Source organism: Eubalaena glacialis, chromosome 3 (assembly GCF_028564815.1).
Source record: "Eubalaena glacialis isolate mEubGla1 chromosome 3, mEubGla1.1.hap2.+ XY, whole genome shotgun sequence".
Lineage (NCBI taxonomy): Eukaryota > Metazoa > Chordata > Mammalia > Artiodactyla > Balaenidae > Eubalaena > Eubalaena glacialis.
The window spans coordinates 141,925,427-141,953,064 of NC_083718.1; the positions used below are offsets into that span (position 1 = coordinate 141,925,427).

The 27,638-nt window shown below is 40.0% G+C and overlaps 1 protein-coding gene across 5 annotated transcripts in view; it reads right to left on the reverse strand.

Moving 5' to 3' along the window:
- Nucleotides 1-4,152: 4,152 nt before the first annotated feature.
- Nucleotides 4,153-27,638, reverse strand: part of PATJ (PATJ crumbs cell polarity complex component) — a 350,262-nt gene continuing 326,776 nt past the window's right edge. For 4 of the 5 annotated variants that reach the window (XM_061184132.1, XM_061184131.1, XM_061184130.1 and 1 more), the window contains 3 exons: nt 13,196-13,302; nt 9,855-9,978; nt 4,153-6,145 (listed from right to left, as the gene is read on the reverse strand). In XM_061184132.1, the coding sequence (XP_061040115.1) occupies nt 5,999-6,145; nt 9,855-9,978; nt 13,196-13,302 (378 nt within the window). In that variant the 3' untranslated portion in view covers nt 4,153-5,998. The remainder of the gene's footprint in view (nt 6,146-9,854; nt 9,979-13,195; nt 13,303-27,638) is intronic. The other variant, XM_061184133.1, reaches the window with a different exon arrangement.

Here is a 27,638-nt window from a genome sequence, read left to right on the forward strand (position 1 = left end):
TTGCATGAGCTATTTCCTTATAATAAATCTCTTTACACACACATCCTATTGGTTCTATTTCTCTGGAGAACCCTGACCAATAAAATGTTACACAGGAAATTTCTGCTCCTAACCTTTACAAACGGATGAATCCCATCCCTCAGGGTGTGGGGGTCCTTGGAATCTGTTTTCAAACAGCTATCCTGAAGTTCCCAGGAAATAAAATGTTTCTGGAGTGGTTGGTACCCCTCACTCCATCACATTTCTTCTGCTCTCCCAGGAGAGGAAAGTGGGGCACGTGCCCAGTCAAGACATTAGGCAGGAGGGGCAGGTGACACTGCACCTGTCATCAGCTATGGCTGCCTTGAGAAGAATGCCTAAACTGCTATGGGAATTCCTCCCAGAATGTAGAGCTGTATGGGGAGTTGACAGACTGGGTCTTCTTTGTCAACCTCCAAAATATACGTCTATTTTTCTTGGTCTCCTAGCCTTTATTTTTGTCTTGCAAGTGCCTTGTGTTGTGGAGCTAAGTTAGGGAGAACTGAAATAAGCTTTAAAAATTTGGGGCTAATTTAGAAGCCATGTGTGGGTGCTCTATGACAGTTTGCTAAATTGATGAATTTCCACCAAGATTTACTGAAGACTCTTCTGCCTGCAAATTAGCTGAGTGGACTCGGCAAGCCACTTACTCTCTCTGCCATGTTTTTCCCACCTGTGAAATGAGAGTGGCATTGTGGCAAGCAGGACAGACTCCAATTCTGAGGCTGCCACAATTTCTAAAATCTGATTCTAGAAGGAGGATCAGAAAAAACATTTGCTCCTATATAGCTTTCCCCAGCACAGGTCCTGATACTTGACAGCAGCATCTCCGGGACTCAAGACCAGAGCAGCTTCTTCCTCCTTAAAGTGACTGGAAATGGAAGCACTGCTCAGAATGGGTGCAGGTTAGAGACTCTTACACACACACATACACACACACACACACACACAGAGAACACTTCCAAATTTCAGTTTATCTTGGTGTTATACAGACAGTGAAATGTTTCTTTTTTCATCTTTACTTAAATATAGAGAATTTGAAGTTTGAGAGTCAAGCTGTCAAAAATTTTACATTTGCAGGAGGCTGACATAAAACTGGAACTATTACCTAAATTTAAAATTGTGTGTTCAAAAAAGTCTCACTATTCTGATTGACGTTAATAGGAAAACAGAAGTATAAATAAAGTATAAAATTGGGGAGAGGAATTGGGGACAAAAAGTTTCAGTTTCTTATAAAGTTTGAAAACCAACACTAAGGAAAGGCGATGTGGCTCCATCTCCCAAGATAAGATGGTGGGAGTCCTCATCCTGAAAAAGTGTGTTCCTGAAGAGGGATATCCTCCCTAGGTCACCTGGGAAGGGGTGGCTGTGGGCAGGGGTGGGAGAAGGAACCCAAGGACTGAGTCAAATGGGCTGTCAATTCCAGAAACTGGGAGAAACCAAGGGGGCTTACTGGGCTAGTGCTTCTTTAACTGCAAAATGCTTACAGAAAATTGAATCATCATATTGTGAGAAATTGATTCTTATTATCACCTTAAATCCTTTTGATTAGATCAAGAATAAAGGACTTTTGCTTCTGTCCATGAATTAAGTGCTATGGGAATTGCCCTTAGCACCTGCTGTAGTAAACAATGGAAGAGTGGATATAATATATGAAAAAAGTTTTCAGACATTGGACAACAGGTAGCACAGGATTTTAATGCCCAAAAAGAAGGGAAACAAGGGAAGGTCTACAAGTGCCCCGGTTTACTGCCTGGAGGCAGTACCCAGGCTACAACCCAGGGAAGGGGAACCAAATAGACTCCATGAGTTGCAGAGAGAGATCAAAGTTCAGGGAGGCCATGGTGCGTGAGCTGTAAGGCAGAGTGCTGGCCAGGAGGGAGCTGCATGGAGTAAGAGCTTAGAGCCCTGCAGCTATAGAGGCCCTTAAGTCTTGGTTGGAATATGAATCTGCACATGCACGAGAGGGAACTCTTCAAGGAAAGAATCACCTGGAGTTCAGACAGGGCTGTGGATGGTTTCCACCTGTCAGAGTGGAAAGACCTCATGATATACAGGCATTGGATAGAAATTTCAGAATGCCTTAACAGTGGGACAAAATTAGCTCTAAAGGCTGCATTAGATCTGCCCTAGGAAAGCCTGAAAACAAGAGTTGAAAGGATCAAACTGATTATGAGTTAACATAACTGCATGCCAGAACAGTCCACTGCCATTTAAAGGAATGCAATGGAATCCATCACCCAACAACGTAAATTTTACAATGCTTGCATCCAATAAAAAATTATCAGACATGCGAAGAAGCCAAAAGATAAGACCCATCCATAATCAGGAAAGAAAATTCAATCAATAGAACACTCCAGGAATAGCAAAGATGGAATACTATAGTAGATAAGGATCCCAACTACTATAGTCTTAAAATATATTCACGTCTATAAAGCAGGGGCAAAGTACAGCCTGTGGGCCAAATTTGGCTCACTGCCTGTGTGTGTAAATAAAGCTTTATTAGAACACAGCCAGCTTGTTCATTTATGTTTTGTCTACTGCTGCTTGCATGCTACAATGGCAAAGTTCAGTACTTATGACAAAGATTACAAAGGCCTGAAAAGCCTAAAATATGTATTATCTGGTTCTTCACATCAAAAGTTTGTTGACCTCTGATGTAAAGGAAAACATGGACATGAGGAGGGAAATGGAAGATATTTTAAAAAGACCCAAATAAAACATCTAAAGATGGGACATACAGAATTTGAAAAGTACACTGGATGAAATTAACATGAAGGTGAATGTGACCTAGTCCGTATTTTCAAAGAAGCATCTCATCTGGTGGAGGCGGGGGTGGGGGGGGGGCTGACTTCTTTGACAGTGGATGGGTGTGAAGAAGGGAAGAAAGGGAGTGTGGCTGGGTTAATAAAACAATAGTTTACAATTCCAATTTCCTGGAATGTACCAGGTTAAAATTGCTTGCCGAGGGTTGATGGTAATTGAAGTGCCTTGCCTGGTTCCGGAGGTGGGCAGCAGGCATATGGAGTTGGTATTACTCCCCATCCAGCTATATCCCAGTGGCACGGCTGACAATGGAAGCCTTGGTTTCAGCTTTTTGATAACACAAGCTCTAGTTACACAAGCTCGTACAATTTTAATCAGTTACACACTTTGTTATCTGACTTGGGGCAACAATTCAGAGCTAAGCCACTCTAGGAAATATCTTTTTTTTAAAGGTTACTTATTGAAACCACTAATCACCAGCATGTGTCTAATTTCAGACCATCTCCATAAATGGGATAAGAGGTTTATTGTTAATATTTATTTATGTAGTACTTACTACGATCCAGGCACTAGACTAAGAGTTCTACTCAGATGTTATTCATTATAGTGCTTTGAACCCTCCTCTCCCCCCTTTCTGATTAAAGAAACTAAATAACTTGGACAAGGTCACATGGCTACTACATCAAGATTCAAACTCAGGCAGTGTGATGCCAAGACTCACCTTCTGGACTGCTATACCGCCTCCTTTGTAAAGTATCTCTTCTAATGCCTGACAACACAGCAGCAATTAATACGAGACAGCTATTAATGGATCCTAGATATTAATAGGACACTAGACTTTGTGAAAAGTTGATTCTTTTTCTATTAGGGAACAAAATAGCTGATGAAAACACAAAACCAGATGCAGAAATTAAACTTTTTCATATATAATATAACTCCATTTGCTCCTTGGTAACTATATTTATTTAGAATTTTTGGAAATATCTTATACATACAAACATTCAGCAGTTTTATCTTTCCTGGTTTACTTCCCTCTCATGCTAACTCTAATAAATGATATCATTACTATACTTAAATGGCCCAAATGATGAGGCTATAACAATATATGTGGCTATGAGAGAACTACTCCTTTCACAAATTCCCATCTTCATATCCTCTTAGCTTGGTAAGTTCTGATGCAAAAAAAAAAATGTTTTTGGGAAGGCAGTTATTTACTAGTCATGCAAGCAGAGACAGAACCAGTTATGAGAAGCAATAGTTATATCAATTTACTGCAGCAAGGAGTATAAAGCACCACAATTCCTTTATCAAGAGACTTGTTGTAGCGTGTCCTAAAAGGATAATGTGTAAAGAAACAAAACAATGATATGTTACTTCAAAATGTGTATTTAATGGCCATTCCATCAAAATCAAGCAGAATCACATTTCAAAAGTATATATATATAACATATGTATGTATTTTTTTTTAAGGTGCATTTTCAAGTTTTATTTGGGCTTTATTTCTTCTTGGCTGCTTGAGGTGTCCTTGCAGATATAATTAACAGAGAACGTTCTGAGGCTGATAGGTTCTCATGCATTGAAAAATAATTTCTAACAACACTGCGTATCTTGGGATACATTAGACATTTCAAAAGCCATGTGTAAATTCAGAAAACTTAATACCAGTAATGAAAGACATTTTCAACATGAAATTTAGGGACTCTATACTTTGGAATAGCCACAAATTATTCCAACAAGAGTTAATGCACTTTGTGATTACATCTACTGAAAGATAGTTCTCAATTAAAATCTATACTTATTAAATAACATTTTAAATTGGAGCCCATTACATTTTGATAGTTACTGTGAATCATTTGCAGCATTGTGTTTTAGGTAAATAATGCCACACTACTTCTATTACCCATTCTGATACTCATCTTTTGTGGTGCATTTTTTCACAGAAGAACCTATAACATTCATTGATAAGCATCTCCCTCCCCCCCACTTTTCCTGCTAATACCTGAATAAGAAGGCCCCGAACCAACTTTAAAGGTATTCTTGTATTTTCTGCTGTAGTTGCTTTCTTAGCATGCACACTTCAGCAAATGGGAGGCTGCCTGGAGACCAGAAAACAGTCGCCAAGGAGCCATCACTGATTCCTAGGCTCAGTCCATTTGTTCAGTCACTTTGTGGCTAAGTGCGTTGCTCCATCTATGTTCCTACATTGTGTGCTGCTCGACTGACAGGTATGGAGCCAAGCGGAGGGATACTCAAATTTGTCACTCCACTTTGCACAATGCCAAGGCCATCCAGACCTTGGCTGACTTTAGTAAAAACTTGCTGATCTCTGCAGTGTGGTTCTGGGGCTTCCACCTCCTCGTCTGAAGCCTGAGGTGTGGGAATGATGCCTGCCTACTGAAATGCTGTTAACTCCAGATGAACTTCCCAGACTTGAGGATAACTTAGCATTGTTAGAATTCAGAATATGGATGCTAATTGTTCTTGCTGAGAAGAAGGTGCATTTTCTCAGTAGTATGCATTTATGTAGCTAAGAAAACAATTAGAAAGCCATTCAGAATTTTTAGATTACAGTCTGCAAATTGACTCATCATAATCACCAATGACTAACTTATAAAGATCTACCCAGAGAAATGAATTTGAGGCTTATTTGATGATAAGTCGTACAGAAAAGAGCACAGTAATTTCCCACAGGAGAATCTGGTATTTCATCATGGGCATCACTGCTAAGTTAATTACACTGCTAATGTTTTCTGGTGTATCTGAAGAGAGACAATTAGCATACGTAAATCATGAGTGAGATGACAAGTTGCTTAACATTTGTTTCTGTTCATCAGATGCGATCTGGTTGCTGCCCAGCCTCCGTATGAGTCGGGATGGGGAGAGAAGGACACAAGGAATGAGAGGTTGTTAACTTCCATTTCAGCAAATATAATCAGAATCACTTACTACTAGTTGATAAACATTGATGTTAAATGCAAAACGCATAAGACTCAGCTGTTAGAAATTAACCTCACCAAGATGTGAGAGAATCTGGGAAACATTAGATTGTCAACTTGGGAAATTCACGTGAAACCTGGGCCATCTCTCCCAAGCAGAGAGGTTGAGATGGTAAGAATGAAGGTGGGTTTTAGTTGAGGCTGCTTTTCATCCTCAGAACTTTGTCTTCCTATGGATATTCTACAACCACATCTATCTTGTGATCAGGACCGAAGGCTCAGGACAGCACAGTTAAGGCTACAGTCCCTCTCTGGTGTTTTAGAATGGCCACAGCTTCCTCATGTGTAACACCTTCCAGAGTCTCACCATTAACAGCTAAAATCTGATCACCTCGCTTCAATCGGCCGTCATCTGCAGCTGCTCCCTGCAAACAAGAAACATTCCAGTTTAATCTAGGACGATGCAATTAATATTCAAATAATATTAATATTATGGTGTGCATATTAAAAGAAAAACTTTTAAAACTACCAATTAAAGTTATTTCTAGGTAATATTTTTAAATTAAGAAAACTAAGAATAATGTAGGATATGTTATTTGAATAATGGTTGAATAGTAATCATAATTATGCATTGTTTACATAACATACTAGTAGAAATGTCCTGACGCTCACATTTCTTTTAATACAAGTAGGACCTTATTTCAATATTCAGTACTGAATGGAATTTGAATGTCATATCATGTCACATTCATGAATATGTAGCATACAAAGGCAGAACTGAATCTGGTATTAGTTTTATCCTCTAAATGCGTGAATTTTATGGTATGTGAACATATCTCAATAAAGCTGTTCTATATATATATATATAAATACACAGAAGTGGAGCAGTCCTAAAATTTTGCAATATCATATTCAATAGCTTCAACTTTACCTTTGATCCATCTAAATAGGTTTCTAAATGACTACTTTCATTACATATTCAGTCATGCATGGCTCTTCTGAACGGCACAAAGCAAGTGAAACTTGGGCTTTTCTTCATTCTAAAGCTGAGTATCAAAAACGCCATGATATTACTAGAAATACTTTGGACGAGTAAGGAAAGAAAAGACCTAGAAAATGATTCACAGGAAGCTTTCTCCATCTGTCAGGGTAATTGTGAGAACTCCTTGAAAAGTTAGTGCCAGAAGAGTCCTCTAAATGATGTCGAACTACTGGGGAAATTAACCAAGGCCCGCGGGCACCTGGTCGCTGATGGCCTCCTGCAGAAGCCGAGCTAAGAGGCACTAACACTCCAGAGACCTGTGTCCTACAGCATGGAGGTCCTGAGGTGGTGGGTGAATTATCTAGAATTTCAAAGCCGTGAAAAGGGTGGAATTCCTGTAAAAAGATGTGATAAAGAATATTCAAAACCAGGACTATACTGAGGGGAAAATACCAAGATTAAATAATTTGCAGCTTTATTCAAATTTTTTTTTTTCTTTTAAGAAAGTGTGTTAACTGCACTGAAGACAGGATTAAACAAGTAATGCTAATGGATAAATCTAACTTGATTTTAATAAATTTTACATGCTGAGATTTAAGGGTTTCAGTTAACCTCAGATACCTGTGTAATTAGTTCTTTAAAAAGCACATTAAGCTCTTCAAGTTTTCATTTTCACTAATGCAAAAAAGGTCGATTTTTCAACTTTCTAGGATGTGTACACTATTTCAGGTATTGCCGTGCTTACTTGATAATTACACTGACCTGAATCTCCTCTCCTACTTTATTAATGTGGCATCTGTAGACTAAATAAGGGAAGGAAGAAATAAATGGCTCACAGACACCTCCATCTAGCTTGGAAACGTGGCCTTACCCACTTGCTGTGTCCTAGTTTGGTCACTTCGCCTTCCCTATGCTGTAAAATTGGCTTTATTATCTATCTTTCGTCCTGTTCTAAGGATTAAGTGTACGGCACACGGTATTTACTCAGTCATGGTGGTAGTATAATAAAATGAAACGAATGATAATCAAACTCATGTTTTCAGATTTCCCAGGCTCCAAAAAACTCCCTCAATTTTCAGGGTTGTTGAAGTCTTTAGGTCAATCTCTTGTTGGCTTATGGTAAAATTCGGCTGCTGAAGGGACTAAGATCTAAAGTTGGCTTTGATTTTGAAGTTTTGAAGTTTCCAACCAAACACCTGAAAGAAAATGGAAGGCCTTGACAGCCTGTTAATCAGACTGATTAAGCCTCGCAAATCCTACACACCCTAAGTGTCTGTGATTCTTCCTACTTCTGGAGGGGAAGAAAAGACCTGGATGGGCCAAATTAATTTCTTAGTTGAGCAAGAGAACTGTTAAAAGATGCTTAGGACACCAAAAAGGTCACGTAATAATCCACACCCTGTGTCCACCCTGTGGACATCTGAGATCCAGAAACCTGAATCAGAGATAAACATTTTAAAGAATGTATGTTCAGTGTTTAAAAAAAAAAAGAAAACATATAGCTGTAGTTCTTAGATCAAAACTCCTATGGGGGGAATCTCTAGCTTAGTGGGGGCTCACTTTGCAGCCATTCCACTGTCATTATCTCCATAGCTGGCTCTTTTAAATGCAAAGTATAACAATCCTCCCAAAGAATCATTATCACAGCTACTTATGGTGTTATCCTAGGAAAAGGAGGGTCTGTAGGTGGTTTATCCACCTTGGGAATTATCAGACTGGGGCAGCACTGTCATCCAGAATGTTTCTGATCTGCCTTTCCTTTCCCTGTTTATCCATCATCAGGTCAACAGATGTGTGTATGGGAATAACATGCCCCCTTGACAGGCATCCTAGCAAGATGGAAACAGGTGTGTAAATCTGTAGCTGCCTAATGTGTTCCAAAAGCAAACGCCAAATGACTTGAGGCTTATGTCAGGTCACGGTTACACCCAATTAACAGGTGATAAGATCTGCATAGGTAAAAGCAAACTTGTATACAGTGTATAGTACAGCCTTCTGGAAAGAGAAAGAATCTATCTTATTTCTTCTTTGGAAGGCCTTTATTTCTTTAGGAAAATGAAGCACTAGGAGGCAATTGGATCAATTAATAAACAAATGATTGTGATAAAAGCAATGAAGAATAAAGTTGTAGTATCAAAACTAAATACTTTCAGAGATCTTAAAAGTTTATAACAAATTTAAATTCCAACTTTAATAATGAAATTAAAAACTTATCTAAGAGCCATCTAGTGGCAGCAGTAGAAACCTACACTATGACCTGTGTATTAAGTAGGATGAATTGGACTACTTAATTCTTGAAAGATACCGTTATCCTCTTTTTTTTTTCTTTTTATAAATTTATTTATTTAATTTTTGGCTGCGTTGGGTCTTCATTGCCGTGCGTGGGCTTCCTCTAGTTGCGGCGAGCAGGGGCTAGTCTTCGTTGTGGTGCACGGGCTTCTCATTGCTGTGGCTCCTCTTGTTGTGGAGCATAGGCTCTAGGCGCATGGGCTTCAGTAGTTGTGGCATGCGGGCTTAGTTGCTCTGCAGCATGTGGGATCTTCCCATACCAGGGCTCAAACCCATGTCCCCTGCATTGGCAGGCGGATTCTTAACCACTGTGCCGCCAGGGAAGTCCCCCATTATCCAGTCTTAGTCTAACTCACTGGGTTGATCCTGCAAGTACTTGGCAGACTATTGGAAGACAGAAACCACCTTCAGCTAAAGCATCCTGAGGTTTTAGTGATGGGCAGCCATTAATGTTGCACTGATCCCAGGCTTGTACAAAGCTTTATGCCATGGCCCTCTGCAATATCTTAAAGTAGAAAGCTAAATCTTTGTTCAAGCAAGAACAATACTTCCAAGGCCAAAGAGCTCTTCCAAAGAGCATGCCATACTCCTTACACTGGCTGTTGAAAGAAGACTCTTTAAAATCTGTTAGCATCTACTTTTGTAAAATGGTCTAAAGAATATTACACTTCTTGTGACTCCACTTTTATAAAAGAACACTTCTTGCACTAGTGTGGTGTGGGAATTTCCTGTAAGATGAAAATGAAACAAGCATACATGCACACATTCAGGTATCACCCAAAGTAAAGCAAAGCAAAACACACAAAAAAATCTCACCTAAGTTTAAAAAAAAAAAAAAAGTACAGTAAAAAGGAAAAAAATACCTTTGCAAATATAGTCTTGACATAAATTGGCAGGTCTCCATGGGGACTTCCATAACCCCCTACAATACTAAACCCCAATCCTTCAGAGCCTTTCTCCAAAGTAATAATCTTAGGTGGAGGTGTTCTGAAAACACAATGCACGCTGTTTAATTCAAGAATAGATATTGAGAGGGAATTTCATTTTAATGGAAGAACACAGATTTGAGAGAGACTTTCATACTGCGAAATGATGATGGTCAGTTTATCAAATCAAACTGGCAGAAAGCAATCTAGAAACTTATTTTTGAATTCCCTATACCATGCCAGTATTTTTGATGTTTTAGAGGTTTCTCTTTCATAAAACCCACTGTTTTTTAACTGAAAATAAAGTCATGATGCTGAAGTTGTCAAAGCACTCTTTTTTTTTGCTTAGTTTTTAACTTTTAAACTTACTGTCTAAAGCTGAACAGAACTGTCTTTACATCTTTGAATAACGTGCATGGAGATGGAGAGGTGGGGTATCACCTGAGCTTGGTGTACACCGCAGTCCACAGGTGGACCTCTGAACAGAGCAGGTGACGGCAGCCCTAGAGCTCAGTAATGGCTGCTGTTATTCTGCCTGAATATCCTCGCTGCACCTGATCCCCACTTCCACTGAATGTGGGAACTCATTCTTCAAAACCCACCTCCAATCTCCAATGCGATGCTTTCCTGACTCCCTTGGAAGCATTCACCCCCACCTTCTCTGTGCTCCCTTTGTTCTTGGTCCAGATTTCCATATAGCACTTGTCATACTGTATCATGATTTCTTAACCATCTTTCTCCTCTACCAGATTATCAACTCCTTAAGTCTCCGCCCTCTGGGCATTCCCAGCACCAAGCACTGTGCCTGTCACACCCTCAGAATCACGACTATGTAAATGAGAACTGAAATCCAGGAGAGAAGAGAGAAACCAAGGTGAAGCAAAATGGATAAAGACAATTTGTTTCAAATGTATAATTTAGATTTTCAAAGCTTTGTCCAGTGTGGAAGTCATCTCTCTCAGAAACAACATGGGTAAAAATTAAATTACATGTGTGGGCTCAAGGAGTTAAAGCTAAGCTTAACTAATGCCGATTTCTTATTCCCATATGTGGTTGTCCAAAGGGTAAAAACCTAAAGGAACTCTGGTACCTGGGCCCTGTTGTCTTATCTGCAGGAGGTTTGTATGCGTATCCTGGCAGGGTCACTTGTTTTGCGGCAGCATGCACGTCCGAGAGGCAGAGCCATCTGATATAAATGCAGCCATTCGTGTATAGAGAAATTTGCAAAACTGGGATATGAGCAACCTTTGAATATGTTGTTTTGTCTGACTAGAATATTTTTCCCTCTCCTCCTCCTCGATTTTGTCTGGCTTATTTTAAGCTTGATTTTCAGCTGCTTCCCACCGATACCAGTTGTTTGCTATGCACTTGCTGGTTGTTTACAGCAGGCATCCATAGTAATTGCTGAACGTCTATACCGTATATATTATTACCTGTTTAAAATGCCACTCCTGTTTTTTCCAATTATTTAAAAACTCAGGTTAAGCATTAGTGCCTCCAAGTACCCTCCCTAGCTGAGTTATGCCTCTCTTCCATGGCTTCACAGGACTCCGTGCTTACTTCTCTCTCTCACTGAACTAAGCTCTCCAACACTTACCAACTCTTTTATAACCATGGATTTATGGGTCTGTTTTTCCAATCCTCTGGCAGTTCTATGAGGACTGGGGCAAGCTTTCACCTACGTTTCTAAGTTTGAGTCCTCAGGACCCAGCACTTGTAGTGTCTAGCCTTAGGAAGGCACTCAATAAATATCTGCTGAAATAATGAAGTATTATCCCCTGTGGCTGAATAGTAATGATGTCATGAATAAGGCTCTACGTTTCATCACTTTGTGGCCTTATAAGCACTCTCAGTAATAGGCCACTGGCTAGACATGAACTTGATTCATGTCTCCTCTTTCAAACACAGCTCCTATTTCCAAGGATATTGAAATAGGAACCTAGATGTCCAAAGCCATTGTTTTAGAGCTAGCCCCTGGGGGCCACCAAATCATTAGAGACCTTCATAATTGTACCTATTCACAATTAGAGCCTGTTTTCTCCGGGAGACGGAGGAATGCAGCTTCACTCCTCCACTGGCAGCATTCGATGGAGTTTACCTCCATTTATCTCACACTTTCAGTTAGTTTTAATTTACTTTCACTTAGAAGACTAGTAAAAAAAAAAAAAAAAAAATCTCCAAATGTTAACAGTGGTCAGATTATAAGTGATTTTTAAATTCTTTTATGCTAGTAGTTCCCAACCTGCCAGGAGCTGTGGAATCATAGCAAAGGACCCAAGATCACAGGGCATCTCGGTAGTTCCATGGACATGTTAAAGGATGCTAAGTGTATACTATTCTTCATATAAGGGTCCTGATTTCTTTTTTTTTTTTTTTAAGTAAATGGCCACTCTAGCCCGAAAATGTTATACTTTCATGTATTTGTCACATTTTAATAGCAAGCGTTCATTACTTTCATAATGAAAAAAAAGTAAAATGAGCCTAGTTTAATATTCTTTCCTCAAGAAAAACAAACTCAAAGCTGTCATTTAAGTTAATGAACAATCAGGAAAAAGTTGGGAATGGCTGTGACCATCAGATCATTCCAATAAAGGGTTCGGATCAGCCAACAAACATTTATTGAGCACCAGCTAGTGACCAGGCACTGGTATAGTGGAGAGGAATAACTTTGGGCAGCATTTCTCAAAGTGTGGGTCCTCGGCTTATCTGCAGCAACACTGTCCCAGAGAACCCCACCCTAGATCACCTACTCAGAATCTCTGAGAATGGGCCAGAGGAATTAGCATTTTTAAATATGCTGTTTGGGTTATTCTTATGGACATTCTAGTTTGAGAAACACTGCTTTAATGAGCAACTTTAACTGCAGTGACAGGTTTTAGTGAAAAATGCCAGCAAGTATGACAAGAAGATTTAACCTCAGAACAAGATTTTAGCTTAGAAAACTGAGGAAACCTGGTTCCTTGCGTAATGAAGACGGGTGCATCTGGGCTATAAATCTGAGGCTTCTGAGGGGAGAGGGCACAGGCACCAGTGCCAGTGGCCAGGTGCAGTGTGTGCAGGCCCTGTGGGAACAGTCTGTGAAGAACTCACGCAGTGGAGCAAAGCCTTGTGAGAAGTAGGGCAACCCTGTTGCTTTCTTGGAGATTCCCTAGGAGTTAGAAAAGGTGATGTGTACTTGCCCATTCCTCTCCTTTAGGGAGCACACTCTACAGTCTGGAAAAGGTCTCACTGAGCTTTGCCCACACACATAAGAGGCACTCTGCATCTAGAATACTCACTCTGTGTCCTCCAGATGGTGCTCGGCAGCGGGTGAACCAAGGGGGTAGCCCGTAGACATGTTCTCAAGCTGAGTTGCTATGGCACTTATATTGGTATCTGCCACAACCTGGGCGGGGGCGGGGGGGGGGTGGGGGAGTCAGAACAAGACAATCCATTATAAGTCAGGGGAGAATTAGAGAAACCATACTCTATCCAATGGTCAGTTCTCAGTCTTATTTAATCTATCTGTAGAATTTGACACAATGGATTATTCTTTCTCAAACTATTTTCTTCATTTGGCTTCTATGACACTACACTTTACTAGCTTCCTTTCCACCTTCTGGCCATTTTTTTCATAGCTCCCAAAACTCTATCAGAGTGCCACAGGGTTCGCTCCTGGAGCTTCTTATCTTTCCATCTCGACATCCCCTTAGTTATCTCACCTCATACCACTTTATGAATTTAAATATCATCTATGTAATGATAATTCCTGAATCTGTCTCTCCAGCACCACCTCTTACTTAACTCCAGACCTACGTACCCAATCACCAATTTGACATCCCTAATGGGATGCCCAGCAGGTATCTCAAATCTAACCTGTCCAGCACTGAGCCACTCCCCCGCCCCCTCCTCTGCTCCCTAGCCTTCCTCATCTCAGGTAATGAAACTTCATTCTTCCAGTCTCAGCAAACACCTTGGTGTCATCCTTGATGCTTCCTTTCACAACCCACTTTCAATCCTCATAAAATTCAACTGTCTTTCTATAAAATCATCTCTTTTTCTCTCTCTCTTTTTTTTTCTTCTATTCTTTGGCACGTGGCATGTAGGATCTTAGTTCCCTGACCAGGGATCAAAACCATGTCCCCTGCAGTGGAAGCGCGGTGTCTTAACCACTGGACCACCAGGGAAGTCCCTGTAAAATCATCTCTTGCCTGGAGTTTTACAAAAGCCTCCTTACTCATCTCCCTGCTTCAGCCCCTCCTCCACTCAGTCTATAGCAGCTAGAATGTTCCTGTTAAAATTCAGAAGATTATTTCACTCCTCTGCTTAAAACCATCCAAAGGAAATCTGGAGCCCCTTGGATCACACGCTGAAGTTCTTAGATGGTCTGTAAGGTCATCTGTAGGTGATCTGCCCAGTTATGTCTCCACTTTCGTCTCCAAACATTCTCCCCTGTGTTCACCCTGCTCCAGCCATGCTGGCCCCTGGCTGTTCCTCTAAGATGCCAGAGAGATCTCCACCTTGGCGCTTTGCAAGTGCTGTGCATTCTGACTGGAATGCTCTGCCCCCAGCTCCTTCACTTCCCTCAGGTCTTTACTCTGAAGTCACCCTCCTTGGCCACCCTAACTAAAAGTCCCACACCAACACCCCAGCTCATTTTATATTGTTTAAAAAGAAACAACAGGCCCCTAGCACAAAAACAGACGCATAGATCAATGGAACAGAATAGAGAAACCAGAAATAAACCCACACACTTATGGTCAATTAATCTATGACAAAGGAGGCAAAAATATGCAATGGGGAAGAGGCAGTGTCTTCAATAAGTGATGCTGTGAAAACTGGACAAGAACATGTAAAAGAATGAAATTAGAACATTTTTTTCACACCACATACAAAAATAAACTCAGAATGAATTAAAGACCTAAATGCAAGACTGGAAACCATAAAACTCCTAGAAGAAAACATAAGCAGTACACTCACTGACATAAATCTTAGCAATATTTTTTTGAATCTGTCTCCTCAGGCAAGGGAAACAAAAAGCAAAAATAATCAAATGGGAAGTAATTAAAAAGTTTTTGCACAGTGAAGGAAACCATCAACAAAATGAAAAAACAACCTACTGAATGAGATATCACCTCACACCTGTCAGACTGGCTATTGTTAAAAAGACCACAAATAATAAATTGGTAAGGATGTGGAGAAAAGGGAACCCTAGTACACTACACTGGTTGGAATGTAAATTGGTGCAGCCGTAATGGAAAACAGTACGGAACAACACAAGTGTCCGTCAACAGATGAATGGATAAAGAAGGTGTGGTGTCTATATACAGTGGAATATTACTCAGCCATAAAAAGAAATTTGCCATTTGCAACAATATGGATGGAACTGGAGGGAATTATGCTGAGTGGAGTAAGTCAGACAGAGAAAAACAAATACTGTATGTCTTCACTTACATGTGCAATCTAAAAAATAAAGTAAATGAATGGATATAACAAAACAGAAACAGACTCAGATACAGAGAACAAACTAGTGGTTATCAGTGGGGAGAGGGAAGTGGGAAGGGGCAAGATAGGGGAAGGGGATTAAGAAGTACACGCTACTGGGTACAAAATAAATAAGATACAAGGATGTAATGTACAGCACAGGGAATATAGCCAATATTATATAGTAACTTTAAATGGAGTATAATCCATAAAAATATTGAAGTACTATGTTGTACACCTGAAACTAATATAACATTGTAAATCAACTATGCTTTAATTAAAAAATTAATTAAAAAAAAAAAGAAAAGAAACAGGCCCAAAATAGTCATGTATGCTAAGCCCTACTAGGACTTAACACCTAACCTAACTGCAGTTTCAGCCCCTCCTTGGAGTGGAATTTTAAACCAATCAGTGTGGAATTTCCTCATCAACACCAGTGAGGGGATCTGCTTGATAAGACCCCCTGCCTTCCCAGGAAGGGAAGGTGACCTTGCCTGAAATAATCCACATTTTAACTTCCTTGTCCCACCCTCCGTCTCCCTATAAAAGCCTTCTATTTTGTATAGATCCTTGGAGTTCCATTCTACTTGTTAAATGGGATGCTGCCCAATTCATGAATCATTGGATAAAGCCAAATAGATCTTCAAACTCACTCAGTTGCATTTTGTTTAACAACATCTTCCTTCCCTGCTTTATGTTTCCTTCTTACTACCATTACTATCTAATTAATTATATATCTTGCCTTATTTATTGTCTTACCACTTCATATTAGAATGTGAGGGCATGAAGTTTGTCTGTTTTATTCACTACTGTATGCCCCTTATGTAGAACATGTCTAGCATACAGTAGGTGTTCAATTAATATTTGGTGAATGAAAGAAAGAATATCTCTTACTTCCTATGATTTGCCTTTTAGATGGTCCCAAACAAAAGTATAGAACAACCAACATTTAAACATTCACTTATATTTCTATTCTGCAAAAACATTCCAAAGAATTAAGAAGAAATATGGTATAACTCTGACAGAATGAAGATCTGAAGTTCAGTTTTTGCCACTTAAATGATACTGTGGCTTGAGTTTCAGTTTCTTCATCTGTTAAAGAGGAATCATAAATAGCCTGCCTTGTCTGCTTATCCTGGAGTTGTCTTCCACCTCAACTAGTTATCAGAGATTCTTTCTCAAGAACTCCTGGTCTACCCCTGCTTCTGATTAACAGTTCTTCCAGATAATAGCACTCAAGTACAGAGTGAAGGGACTTAGCTTGACAACAATGCAAGACCTTGATTTGATTGCAGTTTCAGAATAAGCCAACAGAGGGCATGACTGCCTAAATAGTTAAGCTTAGTTGCATCTATTAATAGAGTGTTTAGACAAGGAAAGCCACAGGCTGGCCCTGGCCCCAGCCCTGGCTGGATCAGAACACGTTTTGGGTGAAGCACCCTATTCTGGGGGAAAACATTTCTATCCATAAGTTTTAGGATCTTCTGGAAATACTATAATATAAAGAATGAACAAATTGGGGGAATATTTAGGATAAACAACAAAAAAGAAAATGATAAGACTCTCCTCTGGACTTACCACCAGTTTCTGGGTTTTTTTTCCCTCTCCTCCCCAGCAAATGTAGTGGAGGAGTTGTCTTTGCATGTGACCTATGTAATCCTACCTACTCTCAGCCTACATCATTTTCAAAACCCCACTCCATTCCAGTTTCCATCCCTGTTGCCAGACCCAGACTTCCATGACCCACTCTCCGGCTTTCCTCCTGCTGCTTCCATCTCTGCTATTCTACTCACCCCTCGTGGCTCAGTCCTGGCTCACTTCCCACTTGCACACTCAGGGTCTAGGTCACAGCATACACATTCCCACAGCTTTAAATTCCAACAACGTGCTAACAATTCCCAGCTTAGTCTGTTATATCCAATTGCCAACTCAACATCTGCATTTTAATATCTCAAAGCCTAATTAACACAACCGAATCCAAATTCTTGATCCAACAACCAAATCCCTTCCATTCATTTTCCCTCTAGGTTTCCTCTTCTTAATAGATGGCACCTCCAGCTGCCTAATTAGAAACCCACTAGGTATAATATTGAAAATACCCGATTGTTGGCTGGTGACTGTCCAGCTGGAAAGGTACTAGAATGCTAACCTAACTGATGCTTCTTCTGGATAATCTACCACCAAATCCTCTGGACTCTACCTCCAATATACTTCTCAAGTTTGTTTCCTTTTCATCTCTCTGGTGACCATCCTAATTCAATCAATCATCATCAGCTGCCTTTTACCTGGAATTCCCCACTCACCCTCTTCTAATCTCTCTTCCACACAACAGCCAGTTATCTTTTCAAATATAAAATGGATAATGGCCCTTCCCTGCTTAAAACCTTTCAGTGGTCTTTCTTTGTACCTGGAATAAAATTAAGACTCCCTAACTATACACACAAATGTCCTTCCTAGCCTACCCCTCTAATCCCATCTATATCTTCCACTCCACCCCACATTCCACAGTTCTTTCTGCCTGGAGCCCCGCCCCCTCCCCTCCACCAAACCAGATGGCCTGGCATCAGCTTAAAGGTCACTTCCATTATACAAGCCTTCTTTGACTACCCATGTTTAAATTAATTTCCCCCGTTTTTCTTTCCGTAGCGCTCTAAGTATTCCTTACAAATCGTCATGATACGTATTTGTGTGACTGTTAGCTGTCTTTCCCACCCAATCACAGGATTCATGAGGATAAGAACAGCTTCTCAATGTGAAGGTGCCTGGCACACAACTGCTTAATAAGCATTTGTGGAATGAATAAATGAATGAACCTAAAACCTTCCTAAGGAATAGGGCGTACAGGGTTCAATATTCTGAATTTCCACGGAACAGAGTGAGATTGATAGAGGTTACAAGGAGATTGGTTCTGGGTCTTTTTAAGAAGAAAAAATCTAATAACTAAGGCAGTTACAGAATGGGATGGCTCAACTTGTTAGGACATGAGCCCCCCACAAAGCAAAGGACTCAGAGACTCAAAAATCTACCGATTTGGGATATGGTGAGGGGGATTCCTATACTTGGTGGGAATCTGGACATGTACTCTCAGCTGTCCATGAACCAGACCATCTGTTATGGGGCTGAGGAAGAAAGTCAGTAAAATATTACTTTTTCTAAGTTACCTTCAAAAGCCAAGACTTGATGGCAACCTGCTCCTTTCTTTACTGGTTCATTTATTCAACATATAACAGCACCATGATACTGAATATAAACTGAGCGCTTCCTCTATGCTAAGCACTCTTCTGAGTCCCTACAGACATAGGTACCATAATTATTCCCATATTACAGACAGAGGAACCTGGAGCAGAGAGGTTAAGTAACTTTCTCGAGTCAGCTAAGGAGTGAAGGCTGGATTCAAACCCATGCCGTTTTACTCTAGAATCCTGTGCTCTTTTTCTTTCTTCTTTTTTTGGAAGCCTGTGCTCTTAATTGAATTCAGTGTGAGGCAAATTGCCTGGTGAGAGGGTACAGACCCGGTCTTGGACCCTCACACCTAGAGATCTGCTTCACCCTGCATATGATGAAGTACAGTCTAGACATGGAGCTGGGAAGAAAGAGGGGCAGAGAGTCAAACAAGCAGCTGCAAGTAGAGCTGATCTTCGTGGCTGTGCTTGGCAACAGGCGGGAAAAACGCACCCCTCCCCCCAGTACTACAAGGAGAGGGGTTGGGAGGTAGGAGATATACACCCCATGGATGTTCTAGGAAGAAAGCTTTTGAACTTTAATAAACTTTCAGGAGTCCGTATAAACTGTGAAACCAAAGCCATAGTTCTATTTGGGTAAAAATTAAATTTCTTTATCTAGCTAGAAAATATAAAAACACTAATACAGCACCACCTTACAGAAAAACTCATATCCCTCTAAAATCTGAAGGCCTCTTGCTCACCCCCAACCCTGAAATAAGATGGGCCTCTCAATAACGGATAATATTAAAACCTAGGATCCCTGAGCTCCTGCCTATTTTGTAGGAGTGGAATACAAAGGGCTGGATGGGAAATGTGAAGCATTTTCACAGATAGTTTGGTCTTTTGCAGGGAAGCAAGGAGACAAACCCATCACCCCCAGGATAACTCTACAGCCCCAAGGCATTTGCATCAACCTTCTTGGTCTCAGAGTTGATTGGCCTTCCTAGGCATGACTTGTGAAAGGGGATAATCCGATCTTGGAAGGGCATGTTCAGTTGGATACAAGTTTGAGGAGACAGAGCCGTGGTCTAGGAGTCTTGGCTCAGCCCCGCGTCTGAAGTGCTCTTTGTCCAGCAACACCGGGGACTAGGCTTGGAGGCGAGGCTGGGAGAGGTCTATTTCTGTGTTTGAGGAAGGGGGAAGGCAAAAAGGCTAATGGGAAGTTTGGTCATTTTTTTTTAAAGTAAATTTTGAACTACTGGGTGCAAACTCCTGTGGTAGGTTCTGAGGACATGGGTGGGAGCAGAGGAAACCCAGGGAAAGCAAATGTGTTCCCCACTCTCCCACAAGCAGGCTTGCCATTGCTGTCACCTAACGGGGTGGGGGGGGCAGATACGGACGTTATTCTAAACAGAGAGGGGAGGGGACAGACAGGGATTCCTGGGGAAGGCAGACAGCCTTCGACGTCCTGAGGTGATGGTACTAAGGTCTGTGCAACTTGAAAGAGCCATGGTGTCTGGAGTCCTTCCACCCGGCTAGGTCCAGCTCCATCTCATGAGATCCACAGCCTATGGTCTGGCTTTATTACACCACTCAGATCAGCAGCCCTTCCTCTCATGCCTCATACCCAGGGCCTGGAGGCAGCAGATGTTGTGCCTCGCCTCCCAATCACCCTTCAAAATAATTAACCTGGTTCAAAAGCTGTGTAAGTCTATGTTCCTCCTCACTGTTGCACACAGTACTGCGACGGAAATCCCGAGAGGTTCTTTAAGGTGGAGAACTAGATATGGAACTGCTGGGTGATGGGGACGCATGCAGTAAATTAACAGAGCTTCCCGAGCTGCCACGTGATCATCAGTTTAGACTCACCAGACGCTTAATGAAAGTACTTTGTTTTCTCATATCTCCCCAACCTTGTTATGATCAAACATTTAATAAGTGCCTACCTGGGCAGACGGAGGCTGCTGACCCAAAGGAAGAGGAGGAGACCTCTTCCCCTGATGAGGAGGAGACTTGTGAAATGAAAGAAGAGAAGGAGGAAAGTACTCCACTCCAGGGCGAGACTTGTGAAAAGAAGGATGGGAAAGAAGCCTTATCCTTTAAGCCTAAGGAACAAGAGAGCTTTGAATCCCTGGAAGAAGACGAACCAATAAGCGTGTTTTCCCCTCCAAATGAATTTTCCCCTCCCTCTGTGCTTCCCCCTCCAACTGCACCTACCCCTCACTCTGTTTCCCCCTCCAAATGAATTTCCCCGTCCCAGAGTGTTTCCCCTTCAATATTTAATTCCTTAAATTTTGTCTTCTCCTTGGAAAGGTATCTGTTCTGATATGCTCTCTCGTGCCTTGGCTCCTTGTGGCATTTAATAATTTATGTTAAAAGCAAAACTAAATTCGATCAGATATGTATGTTCTATAATAGAACCACGTATACTTGGTAAATTTTCTAATTGAGTAATAAAGCACAGGTCTTTATTGCACGGACCCTAGGATGAGTACCTTTCCTTAAAAATAGGTTTGGGGAATTATGTTTTGAAGAATTGAGAAGTCAAAATATTTTCCAGGTAAGTAGGACATTACAGTGCATAAAAGCTTGAGCTCCTTGCTTAGAACTTTCCTGACTTGCTGGTCTTGCAAAGGAATGAGATTAGTCTTTAGATTTGTTAGGACCCAAATCTTGTAGTACAAAATACAAACTCAGCACTTACACCCAGCCTGCATCCTAAATCCATAGTGCAGATATGCTGGAAACAGACAGGAAGACTGTCATGTTAAGGTGACCCCTGGGAAAGTTGGCATCTTAAGATGAGGGCACATTACAGAACAATCAAAAAAAGCTTGCTTTGTCCCATGCCTGGCATTTGGTGTAACTTAATGAACTAGAAAGCATATCTGATTAAAGTTTTTATTTAGAATCTAGGGACACTGATTCTAGTGACATCAGAATATATTGATTTTAATGTATCTGTTTTCAAAATATAATGGTCTGAAGTGTCAAATGTTTTAAGTTTGGAGTGAAGTAAGAAGAAGCAAAGTGACCTAGTCACATCACCATCTAGTGGCACACACCTCAAATGCCACCTGGAAAACCACCACACTACTAGGATTTTAAAAGGAATTTTAGCATCCTCTGACTTCAAGACTATGTTATTATAATGAGAGTAATAAAGTATTACTTATTTAATGCTTAACATTTTCAATCCACTATTTTTATTAAATGTTACACCTCATTTAACCCTCACGGCAACCTTGAAAGTTGCCTTAAGTTTCCTACATGAAACTTAAGAGTTAAAAGGATTCAAGATGCACAACTTTCTGACACTAAAGCCTTCATGTTCTACAGAACTTACCCCAGGTCTTCGCTTCAACTTTCAAACCTTTAGCTCTTGATGCTTTTCCCGAAGCTTATCACCCTCTTTCTGGCATCATTTGGCTTTCTACCCATCATGAACCCTCACAGATCATCTGGTCTTATCCCTGGCTACATAATAAATCACCTAGAAAGCTTTAAAATATCTCAGTGTTCAGGCCACATCCCAGATCAATTAATTCCATGGGGTGAGACCCAGGAACCGATACTAGAGTCAGTGATTTTACTGGGCAACCAAGGTTAAGAACTACTCACATGTACCTTTATAGAGAGGGGATACAGGTGGGGTGAGACAGGTATTCCAGGCACAGAGAACAGCATGTGCAAACCTTTGTTCATCCCTAAAGAATGCACTACTCCAGTGGGTCTCAGGTTGCTCTCTAACTAGCAGCATCAGCACCACCTGGCAGCTTGTTATAAATGGAAATTCCTGGATCCACCCCAGTCCTACACAATAAGAAGCTCTGGGGGTGGGACCCAGCAGTTTGTCTGTTTAACGACCCCTCCAGATAGTTCTGGAACATGCTGAGGTTTGAGAAGCATTTCTCTCAAATGTCAAAATATTTTCTTTATTCATTCTTAGAAAATGACCATCCTAGAAGGAAAGCCATCCGACTCAAACTCCCCTGAAAAATTTTTTATCCTCTTTTTCAGAGGTAACATCATCTCCATCTTTTTTTCTATGTCTTTTGCTCCCAACTACTCCCTTGCTCTCTACTGACTTGCCATAAACTTTAAAGAGAGAAATCAATTCTTTTAAAGATTGCTAGCGGGACTTCCCTGGCGGTCCAGTGAGTGGTTAAGACTTCGCTTTCCAGTGCAGGGGGTGCGGGTTCAATCCCTGGTCAGGGAGCTAAGATCCCACATGCCCCAAGGCCAAAAAACCAAAAAACATAGAACAGAGGCAATATTGTAAAAAATTCAATAAAGACTTTAAAAAGGGTCAACATAAAAAAAAATCTAAAACAAAGATTGCCAGCGATTTACCTGCCAGTTGTAATGACTTTCCCACAGTTTTATTTACTTCTGCCTCATTCGTAAGTGTGCTATATTTAAAAAAAATTATTTCAATATCCCCAATTGTTTAATCTCTAGATATAGTTTGGTTTGAGGTAGTTCTTTTACAAATTTTTATAAATTTATTTTTTATTTTTTTTAATTTTTATTTATTTTTTTACACAGCAGGTTCTTATTAGTCATCAATTTTATACACATCAGTGTATACATGTCAATCCCAATCGCCCAATTCATCCCACCACCACCCCCACCCCCCTGCCGCTTTCCCCCCTTGGTGTCCATACGTTTGTTCTCTACATCTGTGTCTCAATTTCTGCCCTGCAAACCGGTTCATCTGTACCATTTTTCTAGGTTCCACATATATGCATTAAGATACTATATTTGTTTTTCTCTTTCTGACTGACTTCACTCTGTATGACAGTCTCTAGATCCATCCACGTCTCAACAGATGACCCAATTTCGTTCCTTTTTATGGCTGAGTAATATTCCATTGTATATATGTACCACATCTTCTTTATCCATTCGTCTGTCGATGGACATTTAGTTTGCTTCCATGACCTGGCTATGGTAAATAGTGCTGCAATGAACATTGGGGTGCATGTGTCTTCTTGAATTATGGTTTTCTCTGGGTATATGCCCAGGAGTGGGATGGCTGGGTCATATGGTAGTTCTATTTTTAGTTTTTTAAGGAACCTCCATACTGTTCTCCATACTGGCTGTATCAATTTAATTCCCACCAACAGTGCAAGAGGATTCCCTTTTCTCCACACCCGCTCCAGCATTTGTTGTTTGTAGATTTTCTGATGATGCCCATTCTAACTGGTGTGAGGTGAAACCTCATTGTAGTTTTGATTTGCATTTCTCTAATAATTAGTGATGTTGAGCAGCTTTTCATGTGCTTCTTGCCCATCTGTATGTCTTCTTTGGAGAAATATCTATTTAGGTCTTCTGCCCATTTTTTGATTGGGTTGTTTTTTTTTTAATATTGAGCTGCATGAGCTGTTTATATATTTTGGAGATTACTCCTTTGTCCGTTGATTCGTTCACAAATATATTCTCCCATTCTGAGGGTTGTCTTTTCGTCTTGTTTATGGTTTCCTTTGCTGTGCAAAAGATTTGAAGTTTCATTAGGTCCCATTTGTTTATTTTTGTTTTTATTTCCATTACTCTAGGAGGTGGATCAAAAAAGATCTTGCTGTCATTTGTGGCAAAGAGTGTTCTTCCTATGTTTTCCTCTAAGAGTTTTATAGTGTCCAGTCTTACATTTAGGTCTCTAACCCATTTTGAGTTTATTTTCATGTATGGTGTTACAGAGTGTTCTAATTTCATTCTTTTACATGTAGCTGTCCAGTTTTCCCAGCACCACTTATTGAAGAGACTCTCTTTTCTCCATTGTATATCCTTGCCTCCTTTGTCATAGATGAGTTGACCACAGGTGCGTGGGTTTATCTCTGGGCTTTCTATCTTGTTCCATTGATCTATATTTCTGCTTTTGTGCTAGTACCATATTGTCTTGATTACTGTAGCTTTGTAGTATAGCCTGAAGTCAGGGAGTCTGATTCCTCCAGCTCCGTTTTTTTCCCTCAAGACTGCTTTGGCTATTCGGGGTCTTTTGTGTCTCCATACAAATTTTAACATTTTTTGTTCTAGTTCTGTAAAAAATGCCATTGGTCATTTGATAGGGATTGCATTGACTCTGTAGATTGCTTTGGGTAGTATAGTCATTTTCACAATATTGATTCTTCCAATCCAAGAACATGGTATATCTCTCCATCTGTTGGTATCATCTTTAATTTCTTTCATCAGTGTCTTATAGTTTTCTGCATACAGGTCTTTTGTCTCCCTAGGTAGCTTTATTCCTAGGTATTTTATTCTTTTTGTTGCAATGGTAAATGGGAGTGTTTCCATAATTTCTCTTTCAGATTTTTCATCATTAGTGTATAGGAATGCAAGAGATTTCTGTGCATTAATTTTGTATCCTGCAACTTTACCATATTCATTAATTAGCTCTAGCAGTTTTCTGGTGGCAGGTTTAGGATTCTCTATGTATAGTATCATGTCATCTGCAAACAGTGACAGTTTTACTTCTTCTTTTCCAATGTGTATTCTTTTTATTTCTTTTTCTTCTCTGATTGCTGTGGCTAGGACTTCCAAAACTATGTTGAATAATAGTGGTAACAGTGGACATCCTTGTCTTGTTCCTGATCTTAGAGGAAATGGTTTCAGTTTTTCACCATTGAGAATGATGTTTGCTGTGGGTTTGTTGTATATGGCTTTTATTATGTTGAGGTAGGTTCCCTCTACGCCCACTCTCTGGAGAGTTTTTATCATAAATTGGTGTTGAATTTTGTCAAAAGCTTTTTCTGCATCTATCGAGATGATCATATGGTTTTTCTTCTTCAATTTGTTAATATGGTGTATCACATTGATTGATTTGCGTATATTGAAGAATCCTTGCATCCCTGGGATAAATCCCACTTGATCATGGTGTATGATCCTTTTAATGTGTTGTTGGATTCTGTTTGCTAGTATTTGGTTGAGGATTTTTGCATCTATATTCATCAGTGATATTGGTCTGTAATTTTCTTTTTTTGTAGTATCTTTGTCTGGTTTTGGTATCAGGGTGATGGTGGCCTCATAGAATGAGTTTGGGAGTGTTTCTTTTTCTGCAATTTTTTGGAGGAGTTTGAGAAGGATGGGTGTTAGCTCTTCTCTAAATGTTTGATAGAATTCACCTGTGAAGCCATCTGGTCCTGGACTTTTGTTTGTTGGAAGATTTTTAATCACAGTTTCAATTTCATTACTTGTGATAGGTCTGTTCATATTTTCTGTTTCTTCCTGGTTCAGTCTTGGAAGGTTATACCTTTCTAAGAATTTGTCCATTTCTTCCAGGTTGTCCATTTTGTTGGCATAGAGTTGCTTGTAGTAGTCTCTTAGGATGCTTTGTATTTCTGTGGTGTCTGTTGTAACTTCTCCTTTATCATTTCTAATTTTATTGATTTGAGTCCTCTCCCTCTTTTTCTGGATGAGTCTGGCTAATGGTTTATCAATTTTGTTTATCGTCTCAAAGAACCAGCTTTTAGTTTTATTGATCTTTGCTACTGTTTTCTTTGTTTCTATTTCATTTATTTCTGCTCTGATCTTTATGATTTCTTTCCTTCTACTAACTTTGGGTTTTGTTTGTTCTTCTTTCTCTAGTTACTTTAGGTGTAAGGTTAGATTGTTTATTTGAGATTTTTCTTGTTTCCTGAGGTAGGCTTGTATAGCTATAAACTTCCCTCTTAGAATTGCTTCTGCTGCAACCCATAGGTTTTGGATCGTCGTGTTTTCATTGTCCTTTGTCTCTAGGTATTTTTTGATTTCCTCTTTGATTTCTTCAGTGATCTCTTGGTTATTTAGTAATGTATTGTTTAGCCTCCATGTGTTTGTGTTTTTTACGTTTTTTTCCCTGTAGTTGATTTCTAATCTCATACTGTTGTGGTCAGAAAAGATGCTTGATACGATTTCAATTTTCTTAAATTTACCAAGGCTTGGTTTGTGACCCAAGATGTGATCTATCCTGGAGAATGTTCTGTGCGCACTTGAGAAGAAAGTGTAATCTACTGTTTTTGGATGGAATGTCCTATAAATATCAATTAAATCTATCTGGTCTATTGTGTCATTTAAAGCTTCTGTTTCCTTATTTATTCTCATTTTGGATGATCTGTCCATTGGTGTTAAGCAAGGTGTTAAAGTCCCCCACTATTACTGTGTTACTGTCAATTTCCTCTGTTATAGGTGTTAGCAGTTGCCTTATGTAATGAGGTGCTCCTATGTTGGGTGCATATATATTTATAATTGTTATATCTTCTTCTTGGATTGATCCCTTGATCATTATGTAGTGTCCTTCCTTGTCTCTTGTAACATTCTTTATTTTAAAGTCTATTTTATCTGATATGAGTATTGCTACTCCAGCTTTCTTTTGATTTCCATTTGCATGGAATATCTTTTTCCATCCCCTCACTTTCAGTCTGTATGTGTCCCTAGGTCTGAAGTGGGTCTCTTGTAGACAGCATATATCTGGGTCTTGTTTTTGTATCCATTCAGTGAGCCTGTGTCTTTTGGTTGGAGCATTTAATCCATTCACGTTTAAGGTAATTATCGATATGTATGTTCCTATGACCATTTTCTTAATTGTTTTGGGTTTGTTTTTGTAGGTCCTTTTCTTCTGTTGTGTTTCCCACTTAGAGAAGTTCCTTTAGCATTTGTTGTACAGCTGGTTTGGTGGTGCTGAATTCTCTTAGCTTTTGCTTGTCTGTAAAGCTTTTGATTTCTCCATCGAATCTGAATGAGATCCTTGCCGGGTAGAGTAGTCTTGGTGGTAGGTTCTTCCCTTTCATCACTTTAAGTATATCATGCCACTCCCTTCTGGCTTGTAGAGTTTCTGCTGAGAAATCAGCTGTTAACCTTATGGGAGTTCCCTTGTATGTTATTTGTCGTTTTTCCCTTGCTGCTTTCAATAATTTTTCTTTGTCTTTAATTTTTGCCAATTTGATTACTATGTGTCTCGGCGTGTTTCTCCTTGGGTTTATCCTGTATGGGACTCACTGTGCTTCCTGGACTTGGGTGGCTATTTCATTTCCCATGTTAGGGAAGTTTTCGACTATAATCTCTTCCAATATTTTCTCGGATCCTTTCTCTCTCTCTTCTCCTTCTGGGACCCCTATAATGC